General features: G+C 40.2%; 1 protein-coding gene across 11 annotated transcripts in view; it reads right to left on the bottom strand.

Moving 5' to 3' along the window:
- FRS2 (fibroblast growth factor receptor substrate 2) overlaps positions 1-26,192 on the bottom strand; it is an 88,197-nt gene that overhangs the window by 15,537 nt on the left and 46,468 nt on the right. For 7 of the 11 annotated variants that reach the window (XM_037886679.2, XM_037886689.2, XM_043547942.1 and 4 more), the window contains 4 exons: positions 9,743-9,843; positions 7,222-7,313; positions 5,617-5,803; positions 2,493-2,651 (listed from right to left, as the gene is read on the bottom strand). In XM_037886679.2, the coding sequence (XP_037742607.1) occupies positions 2,493-2,651; positions 5,617-5,803; positions 7,222-7,287 (412 nt within the window). In that variant the 5' untranslated portion in view covers positions 7,288-7,313; positions 9,743-9,843. The remainder of the gene's footprint in view (positions 1-2,492; positions 2,652-5,616; positions 5,804-7,221; positions 7,314-9,742; positions 9,844-26,192) is intronic. The other 4 variants (XM_037886716.2, XM_037886666.2, XM_037886657.2 and 1 more) reach the window with 1 other exon arrangement.

Below are 26,192 nucleotides of genomic sequence, written 5' to 3' on the forward strand. Positions count from 1 at the left end.
AGGCTAATGCCCTTCTGACATTCAAGGTATAGAAGACATCCCTGGTCTGATGTAGTTTTGGGGAAAAAACTGGGAGATAAGTGACCTGGTTAATCTGAAATTCAGAAGATACTTTAGGCATAAACTTAGGGTGTGGCCATAACAAAACTTTTTTTTGAAAAACACCAAAGGGATGATCTGCCATTAAAGATCCCAGTTCTCCGACCCTTCGAGCAGAAGTGAGGGCCACCAAAAAAAAAAAAAGCCATTTTCATGGAGAGGGGAAGTAAAGAACAAGTAGTTAATGGCTCAGAGATGTTTTGTAAAACAATTAAGAATGAAGTTCAAATCCCATATTGGGGTTTAATCTGAGGGGGGCAAAAAAAAAGACCGAGGAATCTTGATGTTGCCACTGACGAGGCCCATAGGGCATGGGAGGAGGCATCCATCTGCCGCACCAATGGAATGGAGGTCAAAGTCATTTCCCAACCTCTAAACCCCCTTTCCCTCCCCCTCAGTGTAGATGGCAAGAGAGTAAATGTCTTGTCGAGTAGAGGGGGTTCCCCTTGACAGAAATCTGGAAATCGGACTCATCCTCACCATAATCCAGTGGCGGTGATGACTGCTCATCCTGAATGGTAGGTATCAAAGAGGTAGGAGATCTGGCAAGAGATGTGGTGTTGGTGATCCAGAAGATCTCAGTACAGGCAATTGTATGGTACCAATAAATAGTGGAGACAGGCTTGTCTGAGACAAAAAGATCTTTTGAATAGCTGAATTCCTGTGGTACCAATGGAATGTGAGCAGAAGTTGAATAGGATTCTGCAGAAACTGTCATCAGTACCAGGATAGGTGCTCATCTAGAATGTGCTAGTATTGAGCACATGGAACACTTCGAACGAATACATCTAGTAGACTCAGATGATATCAATGAAGTAGACTGGGACATTGGTATAAAGTCTCAGAGGAGGTATGCAGGAGTCTAATCGCACTGACTGCTTCAAAGTACAATGTCTCCTGGAATGGACATGACGACCTGATGTCAAGGGAGGTGTCACTACTGGACAGGGCTTTTAGATGATGTCTTAGAGATGACCTCTCGGTACTAGAGCCAGTCGGCGCCTCAATGGTACTCCCTTTGGGAGAGGTCTCCGGAACATTAATTATAAACCAGTGATTGAGATTTTTTTTTTTTCTTTTTTTTTTTTTTAAGAAAAGACAAGGACTCTCAGGTAGGAAGCCTAGTACTCCTCATCCTCTTGTTGGCACCCATAGTCTTGTTCCATGAGGCTCTTGTTGACCGGAACTCAGAGGTAAATGAAGCCATTAAGTGTGCTAGGAGGCTAGTGTACAGGGGGGGTTCTCTGAGCCTGGATCAGAGGCCAGTCTTAGGACTTGTTCCATCATAAGCAATCTAAACTCTCTCACACTATTCTTAATGAGTTCTGCTTTTAAAAGACGTCCAGATCTTACACTTAGTCAGTATATGGATGTCTCCCAAACAGCGGAGGCACTGAGAATAGCCATCACTGACACAGATTACTTCCTGGCAGGAGAGAGAGTGCTTGAAGCCTAGGGATCCTGGTGTACCCCAGAAGTGCTGATCTCCAAAATAATCCCTCAAGAGGGGAAAGAAGAGAAAGGAAAATAAAACAAACAGAACCCCCAAAATTAAATACTAACAACTAGATTAAATTTAAGAAAACTACTTAACAAAAGAACAAACCAAGCTAAACTACACCTAAAGTGAACCAGGCACACTTGATGCTCAGTCTCAAGCGTAAGGGCAGTTAAAAAGGAACAGAGGGCATTTTGCCTATGCAGCTCTATATATCGTTGGTACGGGCACGAGGATGTCTGGAATGCACGCACAAGCCAAATGGGCACTGTTACTGAAAACCTCCAGTCAAAGGTGCCAAAGGGACAATACTCAAAGAAGATTCAAACTTTGCCAAGCCCTTTGCTGCTACAGAGTGGTGGAAATGCTTACAGGAGCCTTCCCTATAAAGAAAAGGTCAGTAATTTCTTGTTTAGCTGATAGGAAGAACTCTGCTGTTCTACCTTCATTCAGCCCCTCAGGGCCCGCTGACACTTAAAGCATGAACATTTTGGACAAGGATTCTGACGTTTACAATTTTCGTATAATTTTCTGTGGTTGCAATCAGGCAATCCTTAGACAAGATCTCATAAAGCGACCATATGTGCACATACTGAAGTGGTGCTTTTGTGCACTGATGTTAGGTCCCAATACAGCCTAGCCAAATTCTTCAGCTTTGGGAGTCCTAGCCAGTCCTGCCCCAGAGCAAGGAGATCTAGAAGTGAGAATTCTGTGATGGTATTTAAAGAAAAAAAAAAACCTACTGCAAACACTTTCACTGGCAATAGCATTTAAATCAGTATTCGTTCATTTACTAGATTACTTGCATACTGCTAACTGAAGAGCTAAATCAAATTTAAAGCAAGGTGTCATGTTACACACAGAAATTATACTTTGAGAGCAGAACCATGCTTACTGGTGGGTGTTCGAGGGGTTCTTGGAACTTCCAACTCAGTTTGATGATGATTCCTTTCTACTACTGGTTCTTCTACCACATTTATGCTATTGTTCTGCATGATCTCTTGTAGCATATTAAATAATTCTTCTGCACGAGCACACTTAAAGGCAAAGATTCCTATAAACATACAACAAATTGTTTTAGATCCCTTTAAGTGAAAACAAGAACTGCTTCTAAAAACAGTTATGTAATTAATTTTTAAGTAACTAAACAGGAGTCCACTTAACGAATACCTGTTAAAGGAACTGAGCTATTATATTTTTTGTGCACCTACCAAAACAAAAATATATAGTGAGGCCCTTTTAAATTAGTACCTGATAAATGAATAAGCTTCCAATGCACCAAAGGACAGATTGGAAAATAAAACAGACCCAATAAGAGAAAAATCTGTTAAAATTTCTGGGTAAATGAGGAAACACACTTCATGAAACAGCAAAGTTTTAAAATGAATAATCTAATAAGTAGACCTGTAAAAAGAATAGAACTTTGGTGCTGCAAGGTTATGTGTTTATCAGGTTTATACTGAGTTACCATAAAAAATAAAATACCTGCACAACAGGGAAGAAGGGTTTTGACACAGGGTAAAAGTCCACGTTCTTAAAGAAGGTTAAAATGAAGGGCTAGAAGACAGATTGTGTGAAATAAACAGCAACAAACCATTTTTTTTCCTGCCTTAGGGATAGACACGAAATACAAAGTTGGCATCAATACTATGTATATTGCCCAAGTATTGTGCCACTTTGTCTTTGAACAGTAGAGGGAGCCCAACTTACCATCCCAAGCAAAGAGACAAGCAGTGAAGTCGCAGCTTTGGATTATTCTTTCCATTGAAAGCATTAATTTAAAGTTGACATATTCTTGTTAAAAGAAGAGTGTGTATGTGGTTTTGTTTTTTTTAAGAAGACTGGATACATCTAAAAAGTATCTTTATTTTAAGATACCTATATCCTACTACATTTTGACAATGCAATCAATCAATGACATTCACTTCTTGTTATCTACAAACTTTTGATTGATTTGAATACCATGGAACAAAGAGCAATCTAACATATTGACTATATTTTGGTGTTAATCATAAAAAAAAAATGCTCCAAAGGTAGAAGCTTACAAGATGTGCAGTACTCTAGGTCTAAACAATTTCTGTGAAACCTCTCCAAAAATTTGACATTTTGCTTGATATAGTATTAATACTTCAGAAAATAACTGTGTACGCTTGAGAAATTCAAATTTGCCCTTCTATTAAAAAGGAAGAATAAAACGTGTTCTGTTCCCAAATTGTTAGTACTTCGGAACATGAGGTGCAATTAAATTGCATATATAGAAAGAAAGTAAAACAAAAATCAAGACTTCTTACTGCAGCAATTTCTCAAATATTTTCATATGAAAAGCCATACTATGAAAAGGCAACTCCCTTCCCCCCACTCAAGTTAGCTAGGATGCCATGGGTTTTTTCATAACATGTACTACTATACCCAGTTTACCAACACAGAAACAATATTGCATGGTCAGTGAAGTTCTGAAGTGGGCTTCAAGTTTAGAAAGACAACAAATAATCTGGTTCTTGTCTACACATATAGCAGTGCAGCTGTAATGATGCAGCTGTGCTGCTATAGCACTTAAGTGAAGACGCTACCTGTGCTGACTGGAGAACTTCTGTCAGCATCAGTACTCCAACTCCCTAAGAGGCTGCAGCTATGTCGACAGAAGACAACCTCCCGTCGACATAGTGCTGTCTACAGCAGGAGTTCAATCGGTATAACTATGTCGCTCAGGAGTACGGAGTTGTGGTGTTTTTTTTTTGTTTTGTTTTTTTACCAGCCTCATAATAAAAAAAAATAGTGAGTAACCAATGTTAACGGCAGTTAAGAATGCAACTTAACCTAACAAAATGGTAAAAATGGGTGACTAACTACTCTCACCTGCTTTAAATAGTGGTTGCTTTTTAAAAGGTTAAGTTAATCAACACTTCAAGCCAGATCTCCAGCCCTAGTCTGGCTGCACTGCGCTGCAGGAATCTGCAATGATCAGGCAGCCATAGATTACCCTTGACACAGAGGAATTCTTGCATGTCAGAGATGGGGTAGCCACCACCCCAATACCTTCATGAAGGTGGTGCATCAGGGGTAGGGAAGCATAGAAAGGGTGTCATGGAGCACATGGTACTTCACCTGTTCCTTGGCCAGTGCAGCTGTCGCATAGGGACTGCTGCAGTGGGTGTAATTTAGTGTAGCTGTTTGGCCCATCAACTGGGAGCCATTTTGACTCCCCAGTCAGCTCAGGATTAAGGGAACAGAAAAGTAGGATCCACCTATCCCTCATTCTTCTCAAATGTGCTGAAATTAAGTGCTTCATATTTAAAATAAAAACAGAATTTAGGAAAAAGGATGATTTCACTGATGTTTTGGCTTTTATAAATAAATATTTGTGATTTTTTTTTTTTTAGGGAGAAGGATAGAAAATGCAAGAATGTGTTTTAAATACTATGTTTAAAAATAAACAAGGCAGACAGACCTGATCCTGCAAGTGCTCAGGTTTATTATACTTCCCCCCCCATTTGCTGCCCTCATAACAGATGTAGTGATGAATTTAGCTAAAATAATCTGTTAGTTTTCAGAAAGGCTTCCCTGAAATCTTCATTTTTACATTTCTCCTTCCCCAAAAGGAGAAACATCAGGAAAGTCAACACTTCAAGCCAGGAGAGTTGGATTCAACCCTCTACAAAACCCATTAAATCAGCTCTTAAACTGATTAGTGATGTCACTGCAAAGAAGTACAAAATATTCCACGTCTTTGGTGATTTCAGAAACTAGAAGTCTCCCAGATCTTCTTTCATATAGTGCAGACAAACTGCTCCAGAGCAATCAGGCCCACCCTATTTAAAATGCTGGCCATTTAACTAGAACTGTTCCCCGAAGGGCTACTTATAAGATTTTTCTGTGATGCCTACATTCAAGGAGAAAAAGCCCACTCTTTCCACTCTTGCTTTCAGGAAGAAAAAACTGAGTGAATTGTATTTCATTTAAAGACTTGTGGAACAGGTTGCTAAAATACTTATATATACAAACATATAGATGCTACCTACCTTGTCCAGTTTGACATCTTCGACCACTTTCAAAAGAAAAGAGATTTGAATCATAGCCGTAGCGACGGAGACAGAGGTAGTGCCATTTTACGGAATCCCGTTTACGGGTGTATAAAATTAGTTCTGTATCTGTAAGTTCCATTACGCCAGAACCCAGTTCATTACCATCATCATCTACATTAATGACCTTTAAAATAAGAGTTTTATACCATTATATAAGCTTCTTGGACATTTCATTAACATATAGCATCTGACCCATCAAATACAAATTTGAAAAGAGTTTATAGCTCCTGGTGAGATACAAAACATTACAGGTTTAACTATTTTTGAAAACAAAACATTTTTGTATAAGAGCAAGTCAGGAAGTGCTAATTCTCTAGATGAGAGTATCTGCCTCTTTTTTTTAAAAAAAGTGTATGTTTAAAGAAGTGTGTATCAAAGGCGCAAATCATTAATGTGATTAGTTACCTCAACACTGCAGAAGTTTGAAGCAGAAAGGTAAGTCCAATAAATCTAAGAGTCTGTATTTTTTATATGTAATATGTGCATTAAAACAAACAGTCACCACATCCTCTTTATCCCTGATAGAACTTGGACAATCGCCACATTTATTCACACTGTAACAGCCCCTATTTCAGTGCCTTTTGTCCCAACCACTCCTTACTCAATAGAAAGACTGGTTAGAATTAATTTTCTTCTTAAAAAGAGATAGTCAAATTGAAATCTAGTCAATTTTAAAAAAGGAGAAATAGTTTCACCTGCCACTGAGGCTCCTGACATTTTCTGTGGTTTTGCAAATAGTCTCTTTTTTCCTCTCCCCGGTTTTTAAGTAAAAGACTCACACAAACAAGGGAGTTAACTGTATAGGGGGAAAAGAGAAACTGACCACCAAACAAAATGCTGTCAAAGCACAAATTGAAAAACAGAAATAAAGTCTCTGATCTTTCGGTTATTAGGTGTTATTTGTAACAAAACTATGTAAAAAAGTCCAGACATTAATCTGGTATTTAAGATAACAGCATCCCCTTAAGTTGTCTGCAAGAGTCATTGTTCATGATGGAAAGCACAGCCACTTGCCCTCATTCTTCTAGGATCTTGGTGAGACAGACTGGGACAGAAAATCAAATATCAATCTTGTGTAACTGGGCAAAATGAGGCCATTGCAGTCAATGGGGCTACTTGTGGTTAAGGTTAAGCACATGTATTTCCAGGTCTAAAACTCCTAGGAATTCTTTGCATGTGACAACAGGGACTATTCTTCTTCAAATAAAAGACGTTTTCTGAAAAATGCTACAATAATACTGACCTTCTGTTTAAATGGAGATTCACCGCCTAAGACACATGGCTTTTCACCTTACAGAAGATCAGAGATCTATGAATATCCATCACTACTGAAAACCAGACCTGTTTAAAATATTCCTTTTACTGGACCTAATATATCCTTAGGGATAAAGAGGAATTCATAGCCATACAAACTGATATGTCTCCGATGGCTTGATTTTCATAAACATTACAAACACTTTCTTCATTCCAATTCTTATATCTGAATTCTATTTTGCAAGGGAATGACAAAATAGATTGCAACACAAAAAATCAACTGCTTACCTTAAACTTGTTTCGATGGTTGTCTGGGACAGTCTCTTTATCTGGACAGCTACAACAGCTACCCATGGCTTCTTTAGAAGACCATGTAATCTCTAGAGCAAAAAAAGGAAGTGGTAATTTACTTGGGGAAAGGGAACCCAAGAATACCCAGGGTGGATTGATTTAAATCAAAGACATTTACATCAACAATTTTAATCATGATTTAAATCAAACAGGAAATCTTGATTTAAGGTCATTGTTAGGAAAATAAAAAGAACAAATGCAAAAAAACCAAAGATGATTCTTACTGCTTGATGTAATCATTAAAAACGTGTTCATTTGCAACTACTAAATATAACCTTTACACTAAATTGGTACTTGTTGCTAATCAGGAGTATACCTTATATCTGTTTGTGTTTATTTAAGCAATTATATAGCTTAACATTTCAGATTACTAATTTTTACATTATGTTATGTTAGAAAATAGTTAATGATGAATTTACTTACTAGATTAATATTTTACTCATGATTTGAGTCAAGTTGTATTTGGACGGAAATTGAAATTCAATTAATAAAATAATTATAAAATTCTGTTTTTAATTAAATAAAACTACCTTGAATATGATAGATATCTAAGGGGGAAAGTAAGTTTACCAAAACATATTTCGTATTTAAATTTGATTTATTAAACAAAATAAGTACCTGTAGTTAGTGAATTGAAGTGATAGTTTCTGGTCATCATGTCTTTCAAGATTTTAAAACTAGTCAATCTCACTCTCTCATATCTCATTTTTATTCATAGATTGGAAGAGGAAAACAAGTTTTCCTGCTTTTTTGATTACCAACCAGTTTCTTAACTTTGAATGAACTTGTCACTGAACTAAAACTAGTGGAATAAACTGATTTGAAGAAAATATTTTCTCTCTATCTGCAGAAGAGACTACTGCTATCAAGAGTTGGTTTCACATTTCAACACACTTTGGTTCTAGGTACTTAATCAATGGCTTTCACCAAGTCAGTGTTCTGACTATCTTTTAAACGTCAGCATCTAATATGTACTGCTTGATTTTTTTTTTTTAATTAAATGATTTAATACATTTTAGTAAGTTTAGGCTAGATTGTCAATTTTAAATATATTTCTTTTTTTAAATATACCTATTAATTTTAAGTTTAAAAAGGAATTTAATTTAAATTTTCATACTCCCCAATAACATCCACTAACTATACATACACAAAAAGAAAAGGAGTACTTGTGGCACCTTAGAGACTAACCAATTTATTTGAGCATAAGCTTTCGTGAGCTACAGCTCACTTCGAAAGCTTATGCTCAAATAAATTGGTTAGTCTCTAAGGTGCCACAAGTACTCCTTTTCTTTTTGCGAATACAGACTAACACGGCTGCTACTCTGAAACCTATATATACACATCTCATTGACACAACAAAACCAAATGCACTAATATTTCTCCTTGAGATGACAAATGTCTGATGTATTTTGCAGCAATCACACAAGCTATTATAAAAATATTAAAATAATGATAACATTCCACTTTTTAAAATTTTATTTTCTTACAATTTGACTGGAAAAAAAACCTCTCTCAATACAAAGTTGTGAGAATCCTGCCATAAGTAAAACTTGCAGTAACCAACTCATGTGAGCTGTGAACTGAATTCTCATGACAACATTTGGAAACGTTTTGTGGCAAGACCCTCACCCCCCTCCAAACTCTTCACACTGGGCCAAAAGGCTCTAAAAGCCCAAGTTCTGGCTCAGGGAGAATTTCCCCAGCACAGGCACTGTGGAGACAGCCTATGGATCCTTACACAAAGGGGGTGGGGGGGGTGGGGGGGGGGAGCAGGGGTCCTGTAGTCTATTGATGCTGCTCATTTATTTTGAGGAAGTACTTTTGAAAACATTAATTATGAAAGGTAGCTATAGTGCACCTAGATATTAAAGTTAATACAAATAAACACATTTAAAACAGAAGTTCTCGCTCTGTGGTCCACAGAGCGCTTCCAGATGGATGCAGAGCTGTTTCACTTACATTGGGGAAGTGTTTGTCAGTCTTTAAACAGAGATACTGTAGCTACGTATGCCCAGTCTTAGGGCTTCCTTTAACCTTTTTGACAAACTGACAACAGAACTAAGCAGCAGTGATGCACTCACTCTTTCTTTCTTTGGTGTAAAAATTACATTGATCAAAGCTGTAAACGGCAGAACTGGGATGCCAGTGTGAGCGATTTCAAAGGACAACAAAATCAACCTGCAATGTGACTTGCAGATATAGAGCAAAGGGAGTTGCAGATGAAGTGAAGAGATCTGGTACTTAAATTTCAACACTACCTCCCAAGAAGAGGAAACAGAGATACAGAAAGGGAGAAGGGAAATATAATTCAATAGTCAGAGGAGTTTATGGTTTTACCTCCTTAATGTTTTAGGACACAGTGCACTTAAAGCTGTTTAAGGGACAGTGTGGAATTGAGGTTAAAAGGCCCACAGTATGGAACTTTGAGAACTGATGGAACTTAACTAAATTCACTCACCTAGATTTGGCCATTAATATTCCTAGCCTCTGCTGCAGCATCAGGACTTCTGTCATACTTCAAAATGGCATGTTGTCTTCTCACATTAGCAACCACTTGAACTAAAAGTATAAGTGAGGGGGGGAAAGTTGAACAACTTGTCTTTATACATACTTTCCTTCAGCAAAAACTTGCTATTAATGTACATTTATACATAGTCAACCCTGTATTTTGGAGGCACTGTATAGGGCTAGACTACTATAGTTTTGTATGAGGCAAATCTTTGCAAAATTGTGCTTATGTTGTGGACCCCAGGGTCTCAATCACAATACATTTCCTGCTCCCATCTTGCTTGCAGAGAGAAGAAATCTGCTAATACTGGAGCAGTGGTCCTCAACGAGGCTATGCACAGATCTTCCAGGGGTTACGTCAATTCATCTAGATCAGTGTTTTTCAACCTGGGAGTCATGAGCCCCAGGGGGGTTACGGGAGAGGTTTTGAGGGGATTAAAAGTGCAGGACTGGCATTAGGGGGTGACAAGTATGGAAACTGCCTGGGGCCTCATGCCACAGGGGGCCCCGCAAAGCTAAGCTACCTGCTTCAGCTCCAGGCAGCAGGGTTTGGGATTCAGAGTCCAGAAAGGAGTACAATAGTCTGGAACGGTTGAGAATCATTGCAATGGGGGACTATGCCCACTCTCTGCCGATACCCCAACTACCTGAGAGAAGGGAAGTACCAGATACACAGACATGTAGGGTATAGCAGGAGCTAACAGACACATTGGGGAGGCTGCACAGAGGAGCAATATGTCTCTTATTCCATATCCTACAGAACGCGTAGGATAGTATCAATGGGTATTCTTAGCATGTCAACCCTCTTTGCAACCCTCCACTGGCTTCTCCTTCTCTATCACAACATAAGCTGTTTGTCTTCACTTACAAGGCCCTTCATGAATTATCATCTCACTTACTACTGAAACGTTAGGAGTACTTGTGGCATTTTAGAGACTAACAAATTTATTTGAGCATAAGCTTTCGTGAACTACAGCTCACTTAATCGGATGCATTCAGTGGAGAATACAGTGGGGAGATTTATATACATAGAGAACATGAAACAATGGGTGTTACCATACACACTGTAACCAGAATGATCACTTAAGGTGAGCTATTACCAGCAGGAGAGCGGGGGGGGTGGGGGGGGGGGGAGGAGGGGAGGGGAACGGGACATTTTGTAGTGATAATCCAGGTGGGCCATTTCCAGCAGTTGACAAGAACGTCTGAGGAACAGTGGGGGGGCGGGGGGGGATAAACATGGGGAAATAGTTTTACTTTGTATAATGACCCATCTACTCCCAGTCTCTATTCAAGCCTAAGTTAATTGTATCCAGTTTGCAAATTAATTCCAATTCAGCAGTCTCTCGTTGGAGTCTGATCCCACTGAGGGTTACCAAAGGAAACTACAGCATTTGCTCAAGAAACTCCCTGAAAAAGCACAAGAACAAATCTGCACAGAAACACCCCTGGAACCCCGACCTGGGGTATTCTATCTGCAAGCCAAGATCCATAAACCTGGAAATCCTGGATGCCCCATCATCTCAGGCATTGGCACCTTGACAGCAGGATTGTCTCGCTATGTAGACTCCCTCCTCAGGCCCTATGCTAACAGCACTCCCAGCTATCTTCGAGACACCACTGACTTCCTGAGGAAACTACAATCTATTGGTGATCTTCCTGAAAACACCATCCTGGCCACTATGTATGTAGAAGCCCTCTACACCAACATTCCACACAAAGATGGACTACAAGCCATCAGTATCCCCGATAATGTCACGGCAAACCTGGTGGCTGAACTTTGTGACTTTGTCCTCACCCATAACTATTTCACATTTGGGGACAATGTATACCTTCAAATCAGTGGCACTGCTATGGGTATCCGCATGGCCCCACAGTATGCCAACATTTTTATGGCTGACTTAGAACAACGCTTCCTCAGCTCTCGTCCCCTAATGCCCCTACTCTACTTGTGCTACACTGATGACATCTTCATCATCTGGACCCATGGAAAAAGAAGCCCTTGAGGAATTCCACCATGATTTCAACAATTTCCATCCCACCATCAACCTCAGTCCACACAAGAGATCCACTTCCTGGACACTACGGTGCTAATAAGCAATGGTCACAAACACCACCCTATACCGGAAACCTACTGACTGCTATTCCTACCTACATGCCTCCAGCTTTCATCCAGACCACACCACACGATCCATTATCTACAGCCAAGCTCTACAATACAACCGCATTTGCTCCAACCCCTCAGACAGAGACAAACACCTACAAGATCTCTATCAAGCATTCTTACAACTACAATACCCACCTGCTGAAGTGAAGAAACAGACTGACAGAGCCAGAAGAGTACCCAGAAGTCACCTACTACAGGACAGGCCCAACAAAGAAAATAACAGAACGCCACTAGCCATCACCTTCAGCCCCCAACTAAAACCTCTCCAACACATCATCAAGGATCTACAACCTATCCTGAACGACGACCCATCACTCACAGATCTTGGGAGACAGGCCAGTCCTTGCTTACAGACAGCCCCACAACCTGCAGCAAATACTCACAAGCAACCACAAACCACACAACAGAACCACTAACCCAGGAACCTATCCTTGCAACAAAGCCCGTTGCCAACTGCGTCCACATATCTGTTCAGGGAACACCATCATGGGGCCTAATCACATCAGCCACAATATCAGAGGCTCGTTCACCTGCACATCTACCAATGTGATATACGCCATCATGTGCCAGCAATGCCCCTCTGCCATGTACATTGGTCAAACTAGACAGTCTCTACGTAAAAGAATAAATGGACACAAATCAGATGTCAAGAATTATAACATTCAAAAACCAGTTGGAGAACACTTCAATCTCTCTGGTCACTCGATTACAGACCTAAAAGTGCAATACTTCAACAAAAAACTTCAAAAACAGACTCCAACGAGAGACTGCTGAATTGGAATTAATTTGCAAACTGGATACAACTAACTTAGGCTTGAATAGAGACTGGGAGTGGATGGGTCATTACACAAAGTAAAACAATTTCCCTATGTTTATTCCCCCCCCACCCCCAACTCCCCACTGTTCCTCAGACGTCCTTGTCAACTGCTGGAAATGGCCCACCTGGATTATCACTACAAAATGTGCCCCCCCCCCGCTCTCCTGCTGGTAATAGCTCACCTTAAGTGATCACTCTGGTTACAGTGTGTATGGTAACACCCATTGTTTCATTTTCTCTATGTATATAAATCTCCCCACTGTATTTTCCACTGAATGCATCCGATGAAGTGAGCTGTAGCTCACGAAAGCTTATGCTCAAATAAATGTTAGTCTCTAAGGTGCCATAAGTACTCCTTTTCTTTTTTCGAACACAGACTAACACGGCTGCTACTCTGAATACCGAAAGGTTGACTCCCACCTTCAGTCGGGCCATGATGCCAACTTCCACTGCTCACCTGTTTTCAAACAAGCACCTTTGTGCTTTCTCCCATGTTGTCCTTCACTCTTGGGAGGTACCCCCTGGGAACATCTGTAAAGCTACCCCATTAACTACCTTCAGCTACCTCTTTTGATGTGATGCCTACAAATACTTGACAATGATTAGGCTGGTGATAGCACTATTTATCAAGCTGACCAATGCTCTGTCATTGTTCCCTTGTATTCATTTATATATCTTTAGACATCTGCTGTCTTATACTTAGATTGTAAACTCTTAGGGGCAGGGACTGTCATTTTGTCCTGTATTTTTACAGTGCCTACCACAACAGGGTCCTGATCCATAGCAAGGCTCCTAGGTGACAAGGTAATACAAGTTAATAATTAGGGATAGTATGGATAACCCATCTTTAAATTATATAGATTAAAAAGTAAAGTAGCCACAGTGGACATTCAAAAGCAGACTATCATAACGCTGCCTATGTTTTTCATTAGGCTATAACAAAAACTTGTGATCACATTTAAGACACTACAATCACATACAAAACTGCACAAGCTTTGCTGAACTTCGATCAAATTTGACTTGTGCATAGATGTAGGATGACCATTGGTCATATGCTGTACATTTAGGTGTGTGTAGACACACAAACACATGGAAAGGAATTTATAGAGTGCAAACACTGTTAACATGGCTATGTTGTTGCCTCAAAGACATGTGGTAGTCAATGTCAAAGCCTTGCAGCAAGTGAGGATGTATAAATTATTTCTATAATTGCATTAAATTTCCAGACAAAGTGCTCTTTCAGGGACAACTGCCTAACACCCAACCTGAAGTTTGCCTACTCTAGCTTTTACTGTAACTTAGTGATTTGTAAACTCATGTCCTCCTCACAATCTTCTTTACTAGACTATATAAACTTCACTACCTTTGCCCCCCCATGAGTCTCATCTTCCAGTCTTGATATAATTTCATCCTGCCCCTTGCATTCATGCATTATGATACAGTTTTAAATTACACAATCAAATTTTTCCACAAGACCCCCACCTTATTCGATGCACAAGGGGGTAGAGTTAAAGTTGAATGGGCAACCTTAAATCTGGCAATTCCTAATTTTTGATTGCTTGACTTTGCAACCTGTTAATTTTGGGGAGAGGGGAGGAAGTTGTATGTGATAAAAGATAAAGTGTGCAATCATCCAAGTTAAAAAAAAAATAAAGTGATTAGTGTGGGAAGGGAAAGAAAAGGAGCCTTCTTTCTCTAGCCCTCACTCTTTGCAAGCTCTCCCATCATCTGGGAGTTGGTTAAGGAGAGTATGGCTCTTCAAATCCAATAGCTACAACATGGCTAGGTCCATTTGCTCTTAGCTTCCAGTTCTGACTGAGCAATGAGTAGTCCTGTGATCATACACACTTCGCCCAATAACTCAATTTTAAGTTCTTGCATTTCAAAACATTTATAAAATATTATTTCAGTCAAAAGACATTGAAAGATACCTTTCCTTCTCTAGCACATTCTTTTACCTCAAGGAAGTCTAGCCTTTTTTTTTTTTTTTTAAACCGTTCCCTCCGGTAGATTTTGTATTCAGTCATGAGAATGGCTGACCACAGCTAAGCTAAATATACTTACATCCATCATTTTCACCTAGAGCATTCTAAATGCAACAATTTGGCAGACCACGTTTACTTTTTAACCTTAAAATTAAAGGGCAAACATGCATGTAAACACATGTATGTATACACACACACACACAGAATCTAGCTTTCTAATTTATGATATTTTTCTTCTTTAAGAAGGGGCTTAACCCTGAGTCCTGAAACTAGAACACAAAACTGCTGTGTTTTTATTTTAATGCTTACCCTAAATTCTAACATAACATATCATTTGTATTTGATTTTAAAAAGGTAGAGAAGATAAAGGATAGTGAAATTAAAGTGGTTTTGAACATTAACTTATCTAGCACCAAAAAACAGAATAGCTAGAGTTATTCCATTGTTCCTGAGATGCATTAATTCATCTTTAGCTTAAAGCTGTGTGTGATGTGTGAGGTTTTTTGTTTGTTGGTTTTTAAACTTAGGAACTCCATTAGGACCACCAATTTGTGACCAAAGAGTGAAGAGAATGAAGCTAACAAACTAATTTTTTCCACTATGTACGTTTCTTTAACAGTTAATTTGAGATACTGGATAAAGAGAATGTTTTTGAGATCACTAATTTACATTACAGTACATGTTTTAATAATAGAACTAATGCTGGGATACCTGGGTACTAAAATCCAAGAAAATACAAATGTAACAGAACAAGGATCAAATCCTCAGTTTTAATTCTTCCCATTCCTAAATATTATTTCTCAAAATAAGTATCATATTAAAACAGTAAAATGAAAGTCATGGTCTGTCTAAACTCTAAACTAGTTAGCCAACAATGAATTTAATATAATACATTTGTACCAGAGTTGAAAGCAAATATTTAATGCGCAATACCAAAAAAGCTTACAAGCACTCTCTGAATGTTACAATTAAGACTTTTCAGTTGCAGTAGTACTACCATGGTCAAAGGCTTCAGAAATACCTAATTGGGTTTTCACAACTGCCTGCTGTCAAACCAAGAAAAAGGACTACATTCAATTTGGAACTTTATGAAGACATTCTTAAAATAGCAGAAACATTAAAGGTTTCATCCTCAGTAAGTCCAATTTCTGTTTGTCCCCCACTTAAATGCTATAGTTTAATTCTAGGGTCAGCTCATTAAACAAAAAATTTGGAAATTAGTTTAATTTGAAGCTTCAGGATAAATCCTTGAGATTTTAAAGGAGGAAAGTTGAATAACTGGAAAAACATGTTATGTTTGTGATGTGGATTGAACCTGGGAAGAATTCTATTTCATGGCATCCCCTCTGGGCAGTGAATTCAAGTCACAGCCTGCTGGACAGTTACTTCTACTTAAACTGAAATACAACAATCCCTCAAATAATTTTCAAACTCACTTTACAAAATTGCTCTTTTAGCTACAGAGTAATCTCTGCCATTTAATCACATTTTTATTAAGTGTCTGGTTTGCTCACTTTTCAGGTTAAATTAAATATGAGACTGTAGCACCATTACAAAGCAGATGACTAAACATATTTTTCTGCTCTCAGATTCTTCTTGGAAAAATCATAACTTGACTTTTAAAACTGGAAATCATTTAAAAATCCTGGGAAAGTATGTGTGTGTGTGGGGGGGGAACACTTGTCAATTATTTAGCGGAAGCATTCTGCTGAAAATACCAGTGGTAACACCAGCACCGAATTACGAAAGGGAAAAAACAAAAAAGTGACTGATTATTTTTTCTAAATTCTTGAAACAAGAAAAAAAACAAGCTTTTGAGTCTGCAACCTGTTCAGACTTCAAAATTAGTGTACAGTATTTCAAGTCTCTTCACTGGAAAGGGAAAATTCTGTCTTACCTGTGAGTTTTCTTTTTAGAAACCTCCATGTCAGCTAGTCTTCGTAGTAGGGCAGTCCCCATCTCTATGGCAAGGGGAAGCATATTAAATCTCTTTCGGGAGCGTGGGCTTCGGCGCACCTCAGGAAGAACTAATGATCATTCTGGAGATTTTTTTTTTCCAGCTTTGGAAGCTGTATAAAAGTTTGTAAGTGTCAGTCAACACAAACCATTTGCAGCAGAGCCTTTACAAGAAATTTAGGAATTTCCTAGAAGAATACCCTCATCTGTTTCAAACTTCTTAAGAAAGAAGTGTGTGGTGGTGGTCGGGGGGGGAGGGAAGGAGAACTGGACATTAATCAATTCTCTGAGGGAAGGTCAGACTGCAACATGGAGGTTCCTCAAATGAAAATTCATGGATAAGACAGACTTTTCCCTTTCAGTCCCCTCCATGTTGCAGTCTTCATAGTGGGAAGCAGTAAATCATCCCTAGGGAGGGAGGATTCCATTTACGCCTGTAGAACTGAAAAGAATTTACAGAACAGGGTACCCCAGTAATCCTTGGTTTCAGAGTAGCAGCCGTGTTAGTCTGTATCCACAAAAAGAAAAGGAGTACTTGTGGCACCTTAGCGACAAACTTATTTGAGCATAAGCTTTTGTGAGCTACAGCTACCAAATGCTTCAGGATGTCAAGTCTAGTGTCTGAAAAAGCAGATGGAAAACCCTTTAGTAGCCTTACAGATTTCCTTTTAAGATTTCCATCCACAAAAAAAGTCACTGCTCTTTTCACAGAGTGCATAGAAACAAAAGGAGAAGAACTTTGAATGTCTCTGCTATGAATATCTTTACCTGTAGGCTCTGTTCACGTCTAACTTATGCATTTCTACTTCCTTAGGATGTCTGGATTCAACCAGAAGGGCAACATAAAACTTCCTATTATATAAGAAAGATTGTAGTCACCTTGGGGATGGAGGGCTGGCTAATTCACAGAACTACCATGTTTGAGAGAAAGTATAAGTCAGGTTTCATCGAGAGCCTGCCAAAAACAAACACTCTTCGACAAGAAAGTGATGAATAAGCAAGATACTTTCAGTGAGAAGGGAAAAGCACCTGCAAGACTGAAAGGTAGTTCTATTCGAACTTGTAGGACATAGATCAAGATCATGCCAAGAGCCTGCATATTGCCAGAGGACTGATAAGAGTGGCGGCTGTTAGGAATCTATTACATGGCAATAACGAGAAATTCTTATGCATTTCTTACAGTGCGATATACCAACAGAAACTGACTTGTCTTTCTAAAACAGTGGTCCCCAAACTGTGGGGCTCATCCCCCTAGAGGGGCATGGAGGAACATTCAGGGATCACAGTGAGGCCTGGGGCCAGCCCCCATGGGGGGCAGGGAGGGAGTGCCACCCAGCCTCTCTTTATCCCCAGCTCTGCTCCAGCCCTGGTCTCCGACCACCACAGTTCCCCAATCCTGGCTCCGCTCCTGACCCCAGCCGTGGCTCCCCTTACCCTTGTCTGTGCCCTTCTCTCCTCCCCCCCTCCCTCCCCGGGAGAAGTGGCCTCAGCTTGGGGGGGGCAACAGGGGTCAGGGGGGCAACCATGAAAAGTTTGGGGACCACTGATCTAAAACAAAAAAAAGTGTTGCCCTTGACATCCATGGTCAGGGTGTCTTGCAAAAAAACCCACTGTGTCCTTTGCATCATCTGACTTTCACTGATATGTATCCCTTGTAACACCAATATATAATCATCATGTGATACATAGACATCATTTGTGAATTTCCTCCACGATGCTAGGAGAATGGTTTTTTGCACTGCTGTTGTAGCCACACTGGTTCCAGGACATTAGAGAGACAAAGTAGGTGAGGTAGTATCTTTTATTGGGCTAACTTTTGTTGGTGAAAAAGAAACTTTTGAGCTACACAGAGTTCTTCTTCAGGTCATCTTCCCAGGTGTAACCAAGGCTGATGGAAGCCAGAGAGTGGCAGTGGTATAACAAACAGGCTACTGGAATCAGAGCGCTGAACCCGAGCTCCTTAACACAGCTACTCAGTGCGTGCTTGTATGATGGCTGGAAACACCCTGTCAAGAGAGCTACAGCAGACAAACTGATAAGAACAGATATTAGTTTAGGACATAATGTTTGTACTTCACGGTCCAAGAGACACAGACAAGGTTTTTCATTTCAGGGCCAAAAGCCCAAAAACATCAAGACGCTTGATCATAGCCTTTGATAAGCCAAGAGACTACTTACACTTCATCTTAGCTCTGAGGAGCTGAGAAGCAGGAAGGCATTTTGAGGCACTTACAGGGCAGACAGTGACAACCCCTCACTGGGCTGGACTGCACCCCAGAATGTGACCTGAAGAATTCTGTGTAGCTTGAAAGCTTGTGTCTTTCACCAACAGAAGTTGATTCAATGAAAGATTTTACCTCACCCACCTTATCTCTCTAGGAGAATGTTTATCAACTTCTTAGAATGAGCACCTGTAATTCTTTCCTATCTGTTTCCCAGCTGACTGATTAGGCAGCACTGGATATTTGTTCAAGATGGGTCCCTGTTGCAGTATTGGGTGGGAAGGGCAGGGGTGGGATCTGAGACAAGGTTCAGTGGGTCAGGTCTAAGAACCAAGCCGTCAGGGTTAATGAGGTGTAATCACTGTAGTCTGCTCCTTCACAATCTGTGTTACCATTTTGATCCTCAGTGGCTGCAGGGAGTTGGAGATAGGAAGAAAAAAAAAAAAGGAGACTTTTAGCCCACTTTCAAAGATATGGGGACCACAACCTCCGCTTGTGAGTGTGCATCTCACATGGTACCTCTTGGCTTTCCAACTGGAGTTGGATGCAAACGGATTCACAAATAGGCTTTAAGTCTGACCCGTGAGGCACAGAAAGGCTAGCTGTTGTAAATTGCATTCCTTTGGTTCTAAGTTCATCTTCAGATGCCAACTTTCCTTCTTTGTGTAGAACCATGGTGGGAGGGAAGGAGAGCAAGTGAGCATACATGCATGTTTCTGCCAAGGGCACAAGCAAGAATATTTCTCCCAGCAGGGCTGAAGATCTTCAGCCTTCGCAGGCACATACAGACTGTTTCCAAAGAATCAAAAATGCTGGAAATGCAGGTGTATGCTTGACGGCTCACAGAACGAGACAGGTTATACTCTATATCTCGTCTCTGGGCTATATCCCTCTCCCAAGTCAACAAGGGGTCCAGCTATGTTCCCTTTACATGGGGTCTGGTATTTGTGCAGATGACAAGTTCCTCCAGACTCAACATCAGGCAGCTGTGAAATAATATTAAGAATGAGTTAATTGAGATACCAATACTGGATCTGGACCAAGAACTTTAGATACTATTTTGCTGCAATTGCTGGCTGGAAGCAAAGCAAGAATTGTGCCAGGCATACACACAAGACCAACTAGCCCAGGAGCCGAGTCAGATTTTTCTTATGAGAAATGTGCTAATGTTTGGCAAATAAGACACTATTTTCTTTTCTCTCCCTCCTGCCTTCCCCAAATAAAGAGATTGTCCCGGACAATAACTTAGATGCTGGAGTTTTATGAGGGCTGTAATTGGCTCTTCAAACCTGTTTGCTCAAAGCCATGTTTCTGACGGCTTTTTAGCAATGGTTGCTGGGTCCAGTGTAATATGACAAGAAGGCTGTCCAGACAAGGGTAAACACGTATCCCTTTCACTTGAAGGAAGGGGTGAATTGTGAATATCCATGTAGACGTTACGAGTCCAAAAAGGGAATACTTTGTTGTAGCAGAGACTAAAGTATCTCTGGGTGAGTCTCCCCAATCACATCTTCAGTAGATCTCTGGGAGGTTTATTTTCACATTCCAAAGTCTTGGAAAGAAAATGCTGCAATGATGGATTTTAGTATTTCTAACTGGAATATATGATCTCCTTCTGGACTTTGAGGAACCAGAGATCTAAAATTTGTACCACAAAGAATCTTTTACTTCTTCCAAAATATTCATCTCTCACAGAACTGGTTCTTATTGTTTCAATGTGTGGGAGATGGACTATGCACGCTTCATCTTCTGATGCTATAAAGGTTCTTGCTGATAGTGCGGATTTATTTTAATTTACTGTGAGTAAAGGATAAACTTCTCCCTAGGACAATAAATGAGTTCTACTGAATATCCTTCCCTGATTATCTCAAGCTCCTATTCTCTGGAGGGGATTCACTTCTAGATCAGGTCCCACCCTGAAGCATCCCTGCTCAGGGGAGGGAGTTCTTCCCAAAATTGGGAAACCCAAAAAATAAGAAGCTTTGAAGGCTGGATGGTTTTCCAGAGAATCCCAGTCTTGGTCTTCCAAGTCCACGAGAGAGAATGGCCGCTTCCCAATTTGTAATATCCATGCTGGAATCTGGAGGAGGATTGGCTTCAAAGGAAATACCTGCTGAAATAAGGTAATTTGAAGTGTCTCTCACTGGCAAGGACTTATCCCCTTGTCCAAAGTCTCAGCGTCTGCTTTGCTTCTATGCTCCCAAAATGCTTACAACAAGATATTTGGAAGGGTATCAGAGTTTAGCCTGTAATTCCAGTTTCTTCAAGTGCAGCCATAGCTGCCCCCGGGACACAACTTTGAAGCTTTGAATGTTCAGCAAGTCAAAGACATAAGGTGGATGAGGTACTCTCTTTTATTGGACCAACTTCTGTTGGTGAGAGAGACAAACTTTCGAGCTTACACAGAGCTTCAGACCAATAAAAAGATATTACCTCACCTACCTTGTCTCTCTAATATCCTGGGACCAACATGGCTACAACATTACATACAGCAAGTCAGAATCAGGTGAAGCATCAGTCCTAAAAAAGCTAATAAAGAAATCTAGTTTAGAATAGATTGTTTTTCTTTTTCCCCTGCATGCTCACAAGCTGTTAACAGTTAAGCATAGACCTTCACAATAAGACTACACCCAGACGCTCAGGCTGAGACTACTGTATCCAAGTTTAGTCTGAATGATTTTATTCTCATCTGTGGGTTTAGCAAGATTACTCTCTTCAACTGGTATGACTATGCCCTTTAACAAAGTCACAACAGGCTTAACCTTAGGCAGACTAATGAAGACTTTAGGTAGGGAATTGCCACTCCATCTTAAAATCACACCCTCAAATAAGGGGATGAACAACACGGCTCTTCAACTTTGCAAGTTATTTTGTTTGTGTTTCATTTTCTAAAAATCCATAAGCACTTGTGAAGTTAGATCCTCTCCCTCTGCAATTTGTGCTTAACTATGGAAAGCTTAGTCAGTCTGAGCATCTTGCTCAAAAGCCTCAACTTTAGAGATTTCTCCTAGAGACCTAGATGGGACACTCATAAGACGTGTTAAGACTTTGCGGTTTCCTTTTAAGATCTGATTGTGAGAAACATTCTTCACCAGACCTTGGATCAAACCTTCAAGAGAAGTGGAGAGGAGCCCTCTGAGGGGGAAAGTGCATTACCAGAGAGATTGAAAGGACAGTCTGCAGGCATATATCCTTCATTTCTCTACAAGGAAAAAAGAGTAGCCACTTTATGACCTCCTGTGTGAATTCTGGAGGATAGAAGGGGAGATATAGTAGGCTCATCTCCCAAGGAGGGAATTCAAATCATTTTACCCTGTGCTCCTTGCTGCTGGGTCCAAGCTGAGCAAGAACCGACTGCACAGAATGAGGTATGAGCTGGAGCCACTGGAGACAAGGGACCCATTGGTATCAGGGAGGCGACAGGAAATGAGACAGCTGTGGCCTTGCAAGTAAAATAGCTTGTGGGAAAGGGGAGATGCTTTGTAGCCTTCTCAGCCATCTCACACAGTCCACACCTACTAACTGGCTCGAAACAGGAATTTCATCCTCCTGGTTGTCACGGGGTGAGACCATGCCTTACCCCAAGATTCAGGAGTCTCCAGTGAAAACTCTCAGCCTTCAGAACAAGCAGAAAAGGAAAGGGATCCCATATTTTTGGGAAGGGGAACAACTTACCCCCAAGTTTAATGACACTGATTCTGGCCTGGTCTCCATGAAAGAAGCTTCCATGCAGTCTGCTCAACTGTCTTGACATGGACCTTGCCCACGTGCTGGCTGGGAACTGAATTCCTGTGGCCTGCTGTCTGCCATTTCTGGAGAGGGTGAGAAGGCGAGGTGCTGTTCTCCAAACCCTCCTCAGAAAGCCAACCTAATTTTTTTTTTTTTTTTTTTAAGTTTAGTCTTTTTGAGGAAAAGCCTCAGAGCCACTGAAGAATTTGAGACACACTTGTTGATAATCTTTTAAGAATCCTGCAGAAGCTCCTGCAATAATCTCGTGTGCACGCAGCTTTTAGGCAGACAACTCTGGAGCTCAGCCTTAGAGCAAAGACGTCATCTAGCTCTAGTTGTCATGGAGATGGTGAACTTCCCACTTTGAAAAATGACATGGAGGGGCCCAAGAATGGACCATTTTTAATACTTAATATTTAACTCTATTAATGAGAACTCAAATTAGCATAGCTCTAAAAATGACAACCCTATTGCTGCTTGGACACTGCCTCTTGTAGAACTTTTTAAAGAGCAGTATGTTGAAAAAAGGGCTTATTCTCTGCCAAACAATTCCTGCATAAAATATTCTTAAATGTAGGTATCTTATGCATGAAAACATTACATTCTAGTCTTTGCCCCCATTTTAGTCACCTCCCCCATTCCTCTTCAAGAATCAATTTTACATGGGGAAAAAAAAATGAGGGATGAAAGTGGATTCCTTATTTCAACTAGAAAGCAACAGAAGTACCAACTCAAGAATTCTATTCACACTACGTCCCTATTAAAAAAAAAGAAAAGGTGTGCGTGCGAGTGCATCTTATCCTAGACCTCAGACAATTAGAATTAATACACCAGCTCAAACTCAGAATGTTGACACTAGCTTCCATAATCAACTCTTTGGAAGCAGAATTGGTTTTCTGCTCTTAACCTTCAGGCTTTTTTTCAAGTAGTGATTCACCCAGCCCTCAGAATACATCAGTGGTTCTCAATTAATTTACCATTGTGGGCCCCATCCAATACTACCTGTATGGCTCTGAGGAGGTCACATGGGCCACAGCTGTGTGCCGATTAGGCTGCAGGTTCGGAACCACTGGAATATCTCTTCAGTTCAACCACTATCACTACCGTCGGTCTACAACCTAAGAGTTTTCACAAGATATCTGATGGTAGTAGCAGCACATCCAAGATGACAAGAAATACAATTCTATCGTACTTGGATGATTGGCTTCGGAGAGTGAAATCCGCACTGTTGTCCCACCTTAACGAGCTTCTCATATACTTCTAAAATCAGTTTTCTAATGGTAAACTAGCTCTGATCTCAAGAATATGGAATGTCACATCACTAACAGCAGCATTTACTGATTCAAATCACCACTAGCTGACTTCTTCCTACAACACGGTCATTAAATTTGAGAGTAAGAGGTTTTTTGTTTTGGCTTTGGATTATGTAATAGGTCGTGCCTAAAAAAAAAATTTTTTTTTTTAAATTATCTAGAGGTTAGTTACATTGTAATTGATTTTCCTTCAGTTTTGACATCTCTTGTTTTCATCCACAACTGTCTTAGACTTTTTAGTCATTAAGATTACTTGCTATTTGTTTAGTTACATCCCTTTTACTGAACCTTGTTTAACAAAGAATTCTTTTGTGTTGCAAAAATACTTAAGTAGCATAAAAGGAGTGTATTTTATAAGTCAACCTACATACTTAATGAAAAATACTTGAGTACTGGGTACTCTCACAGAGCTAAGGAAAAAATGTGTTTTTAAAGGATTGAGTTAATGAGTTATGAAATCCTCATTTCAAACATTCCCCTTTTAAGGTACATTCAGTTTGCCACAACAGTTGCCATATTATACATGGAACAAATTTACAGTTGCACAATTTGCACAGACTACATCTTTCTTTATCCCAGGGTAGCCTTGTAGCAGCAACACATGATCGCATGACCATAAACTCAATTGCAATTCCCTGTCCATAGGGCTTCTCTAGAACTTCCAGTTTGTTCAGTATGCAACAGCACACATTTATTTTCAGTATTTTACACCAGTCCTGCCTTCTTTACATTGCCCTAAGTTGACGGATGGACTATAAACTGACAATGTTGGTTTTTCAAACTTTTAATGCTATAGGCCCAAGCTATATTAGACGCGGAGGCCTCATTTTGACAGGTGTCTGCAGTCATACACCAACAGCCTTTCAGTGAACCATCTTTGCATCTCAGGTTGGTAAAACAAACATGCCTTTACTGAGGAGGGTTCCAGAGTATGGAATCTACTATACCCTGAAATTCATCCCGGTACTTATTTCACTTTTTTTTTAAATGCCTAAAATATTTTTATCTGCCTGCAAATAGTGTAAGTTGTCATCTCCTCCCTTAGAAAAGAACAATCATAGCTGGCCCCACATCTGTTATATTTCTCTCATTCCTTTCCCTCCAGCAACTTTTTTTTAATTGCCTTATTTGCTTTTTATTTGTTTGACTATTATGATAGTGGTTAACATTGTCTTTACCTGGAACCTCAATTTTATGAAACTTAGATGGGACAGATTTATACCCAGAGTCCATGTGCTTTAAGGACCCTATTACCAAAAACAGCCCAATGAAAAAAAGTGCAAACTCTGTAGTGTCTGGAGAAAATACAGCCAGGCTTCTATGTAATTTAAAATAAATCTTGTAATTTTCCTGACTCCCACCAAAATCACTGTTCCACTGTGGCATTTATCAATATTCAGTGAAACGCAGGGTATCCACTGAAATACTGACACCTCAAAGAAGGTCTGCAAAATGAGGGGCTGCATTGTGTGACTACATTATGTCAGATTCCTGCTATATAATGCAGCAGATTGGCTGCATGGGAATCCACTCAGTTCTCTGGGCAAGAAACTAGTGTTCTAAATGCGGACGTTTTTGGGTGGCCTATACAGAACACAGATGCATGTTCAGATAGAACTGGAAAGCCCTCCAGACACTAAGTTAGTGTCAGCAATTGGATAGACGGAAACAGATGGGAAACCTACCATACAGAAAAAAATGCTATTGAGTAAAACAAAGGGAGCAGCCTTTAAGAAGCACCTTATTCCCTCCAGAAGATAAGGTGACAATGCAATCAACCCTCTGAACTTAGTTGATGTTTATCTTACTTGTTGGCACTGGATTCTTTCTCTAGGCTTCAGCTGAATAATTTAGTAGTAGACACTGTGGTAGAATAAAATGTGGAAGAAAAGAAGGACCATTGGTTGCTCAGATGTGGCAAATCCTATTAAGCCTAGTATCCTATTTAGACTTAAGTAGTTCTTACTTTGATCTTTGTCTTTTTTCTGGCTAGAGTGGCTTCCTAGAACAGAGGTGGGCAAACTATGGCCCGCGGGCCCGTCCTGCCCGGCCCTTGAGCTCCCAGCCAGGGAGGGTAGCCACCAGACCCGCCGCTGCTGTCCCTCCTCCCCCGTAGCCTCAAGCTCATCGCGCTGCCAGTGCTCGGGCCTGCCACTCCTCTGGGCAGCGCGGCTGGCTCCGGCTGGGCGGCAATCTCCTACTGCTCTGAGC

This window comes from Chelonia mydas, chromosome 1 (genome assembly GCF_015237465.2).
Source record: "Chelonia mydas isolate rCheMyd1 chromosome 1, rCheMyd1.pri.v2, whole genome shotgun sequence".
In the NCBI taxonomy this organism is placed as follows: Eukaryota; Metazoa; Chordata; order Testudines; family Cheloniidae; genus Chelonia; species Chelonia mydas.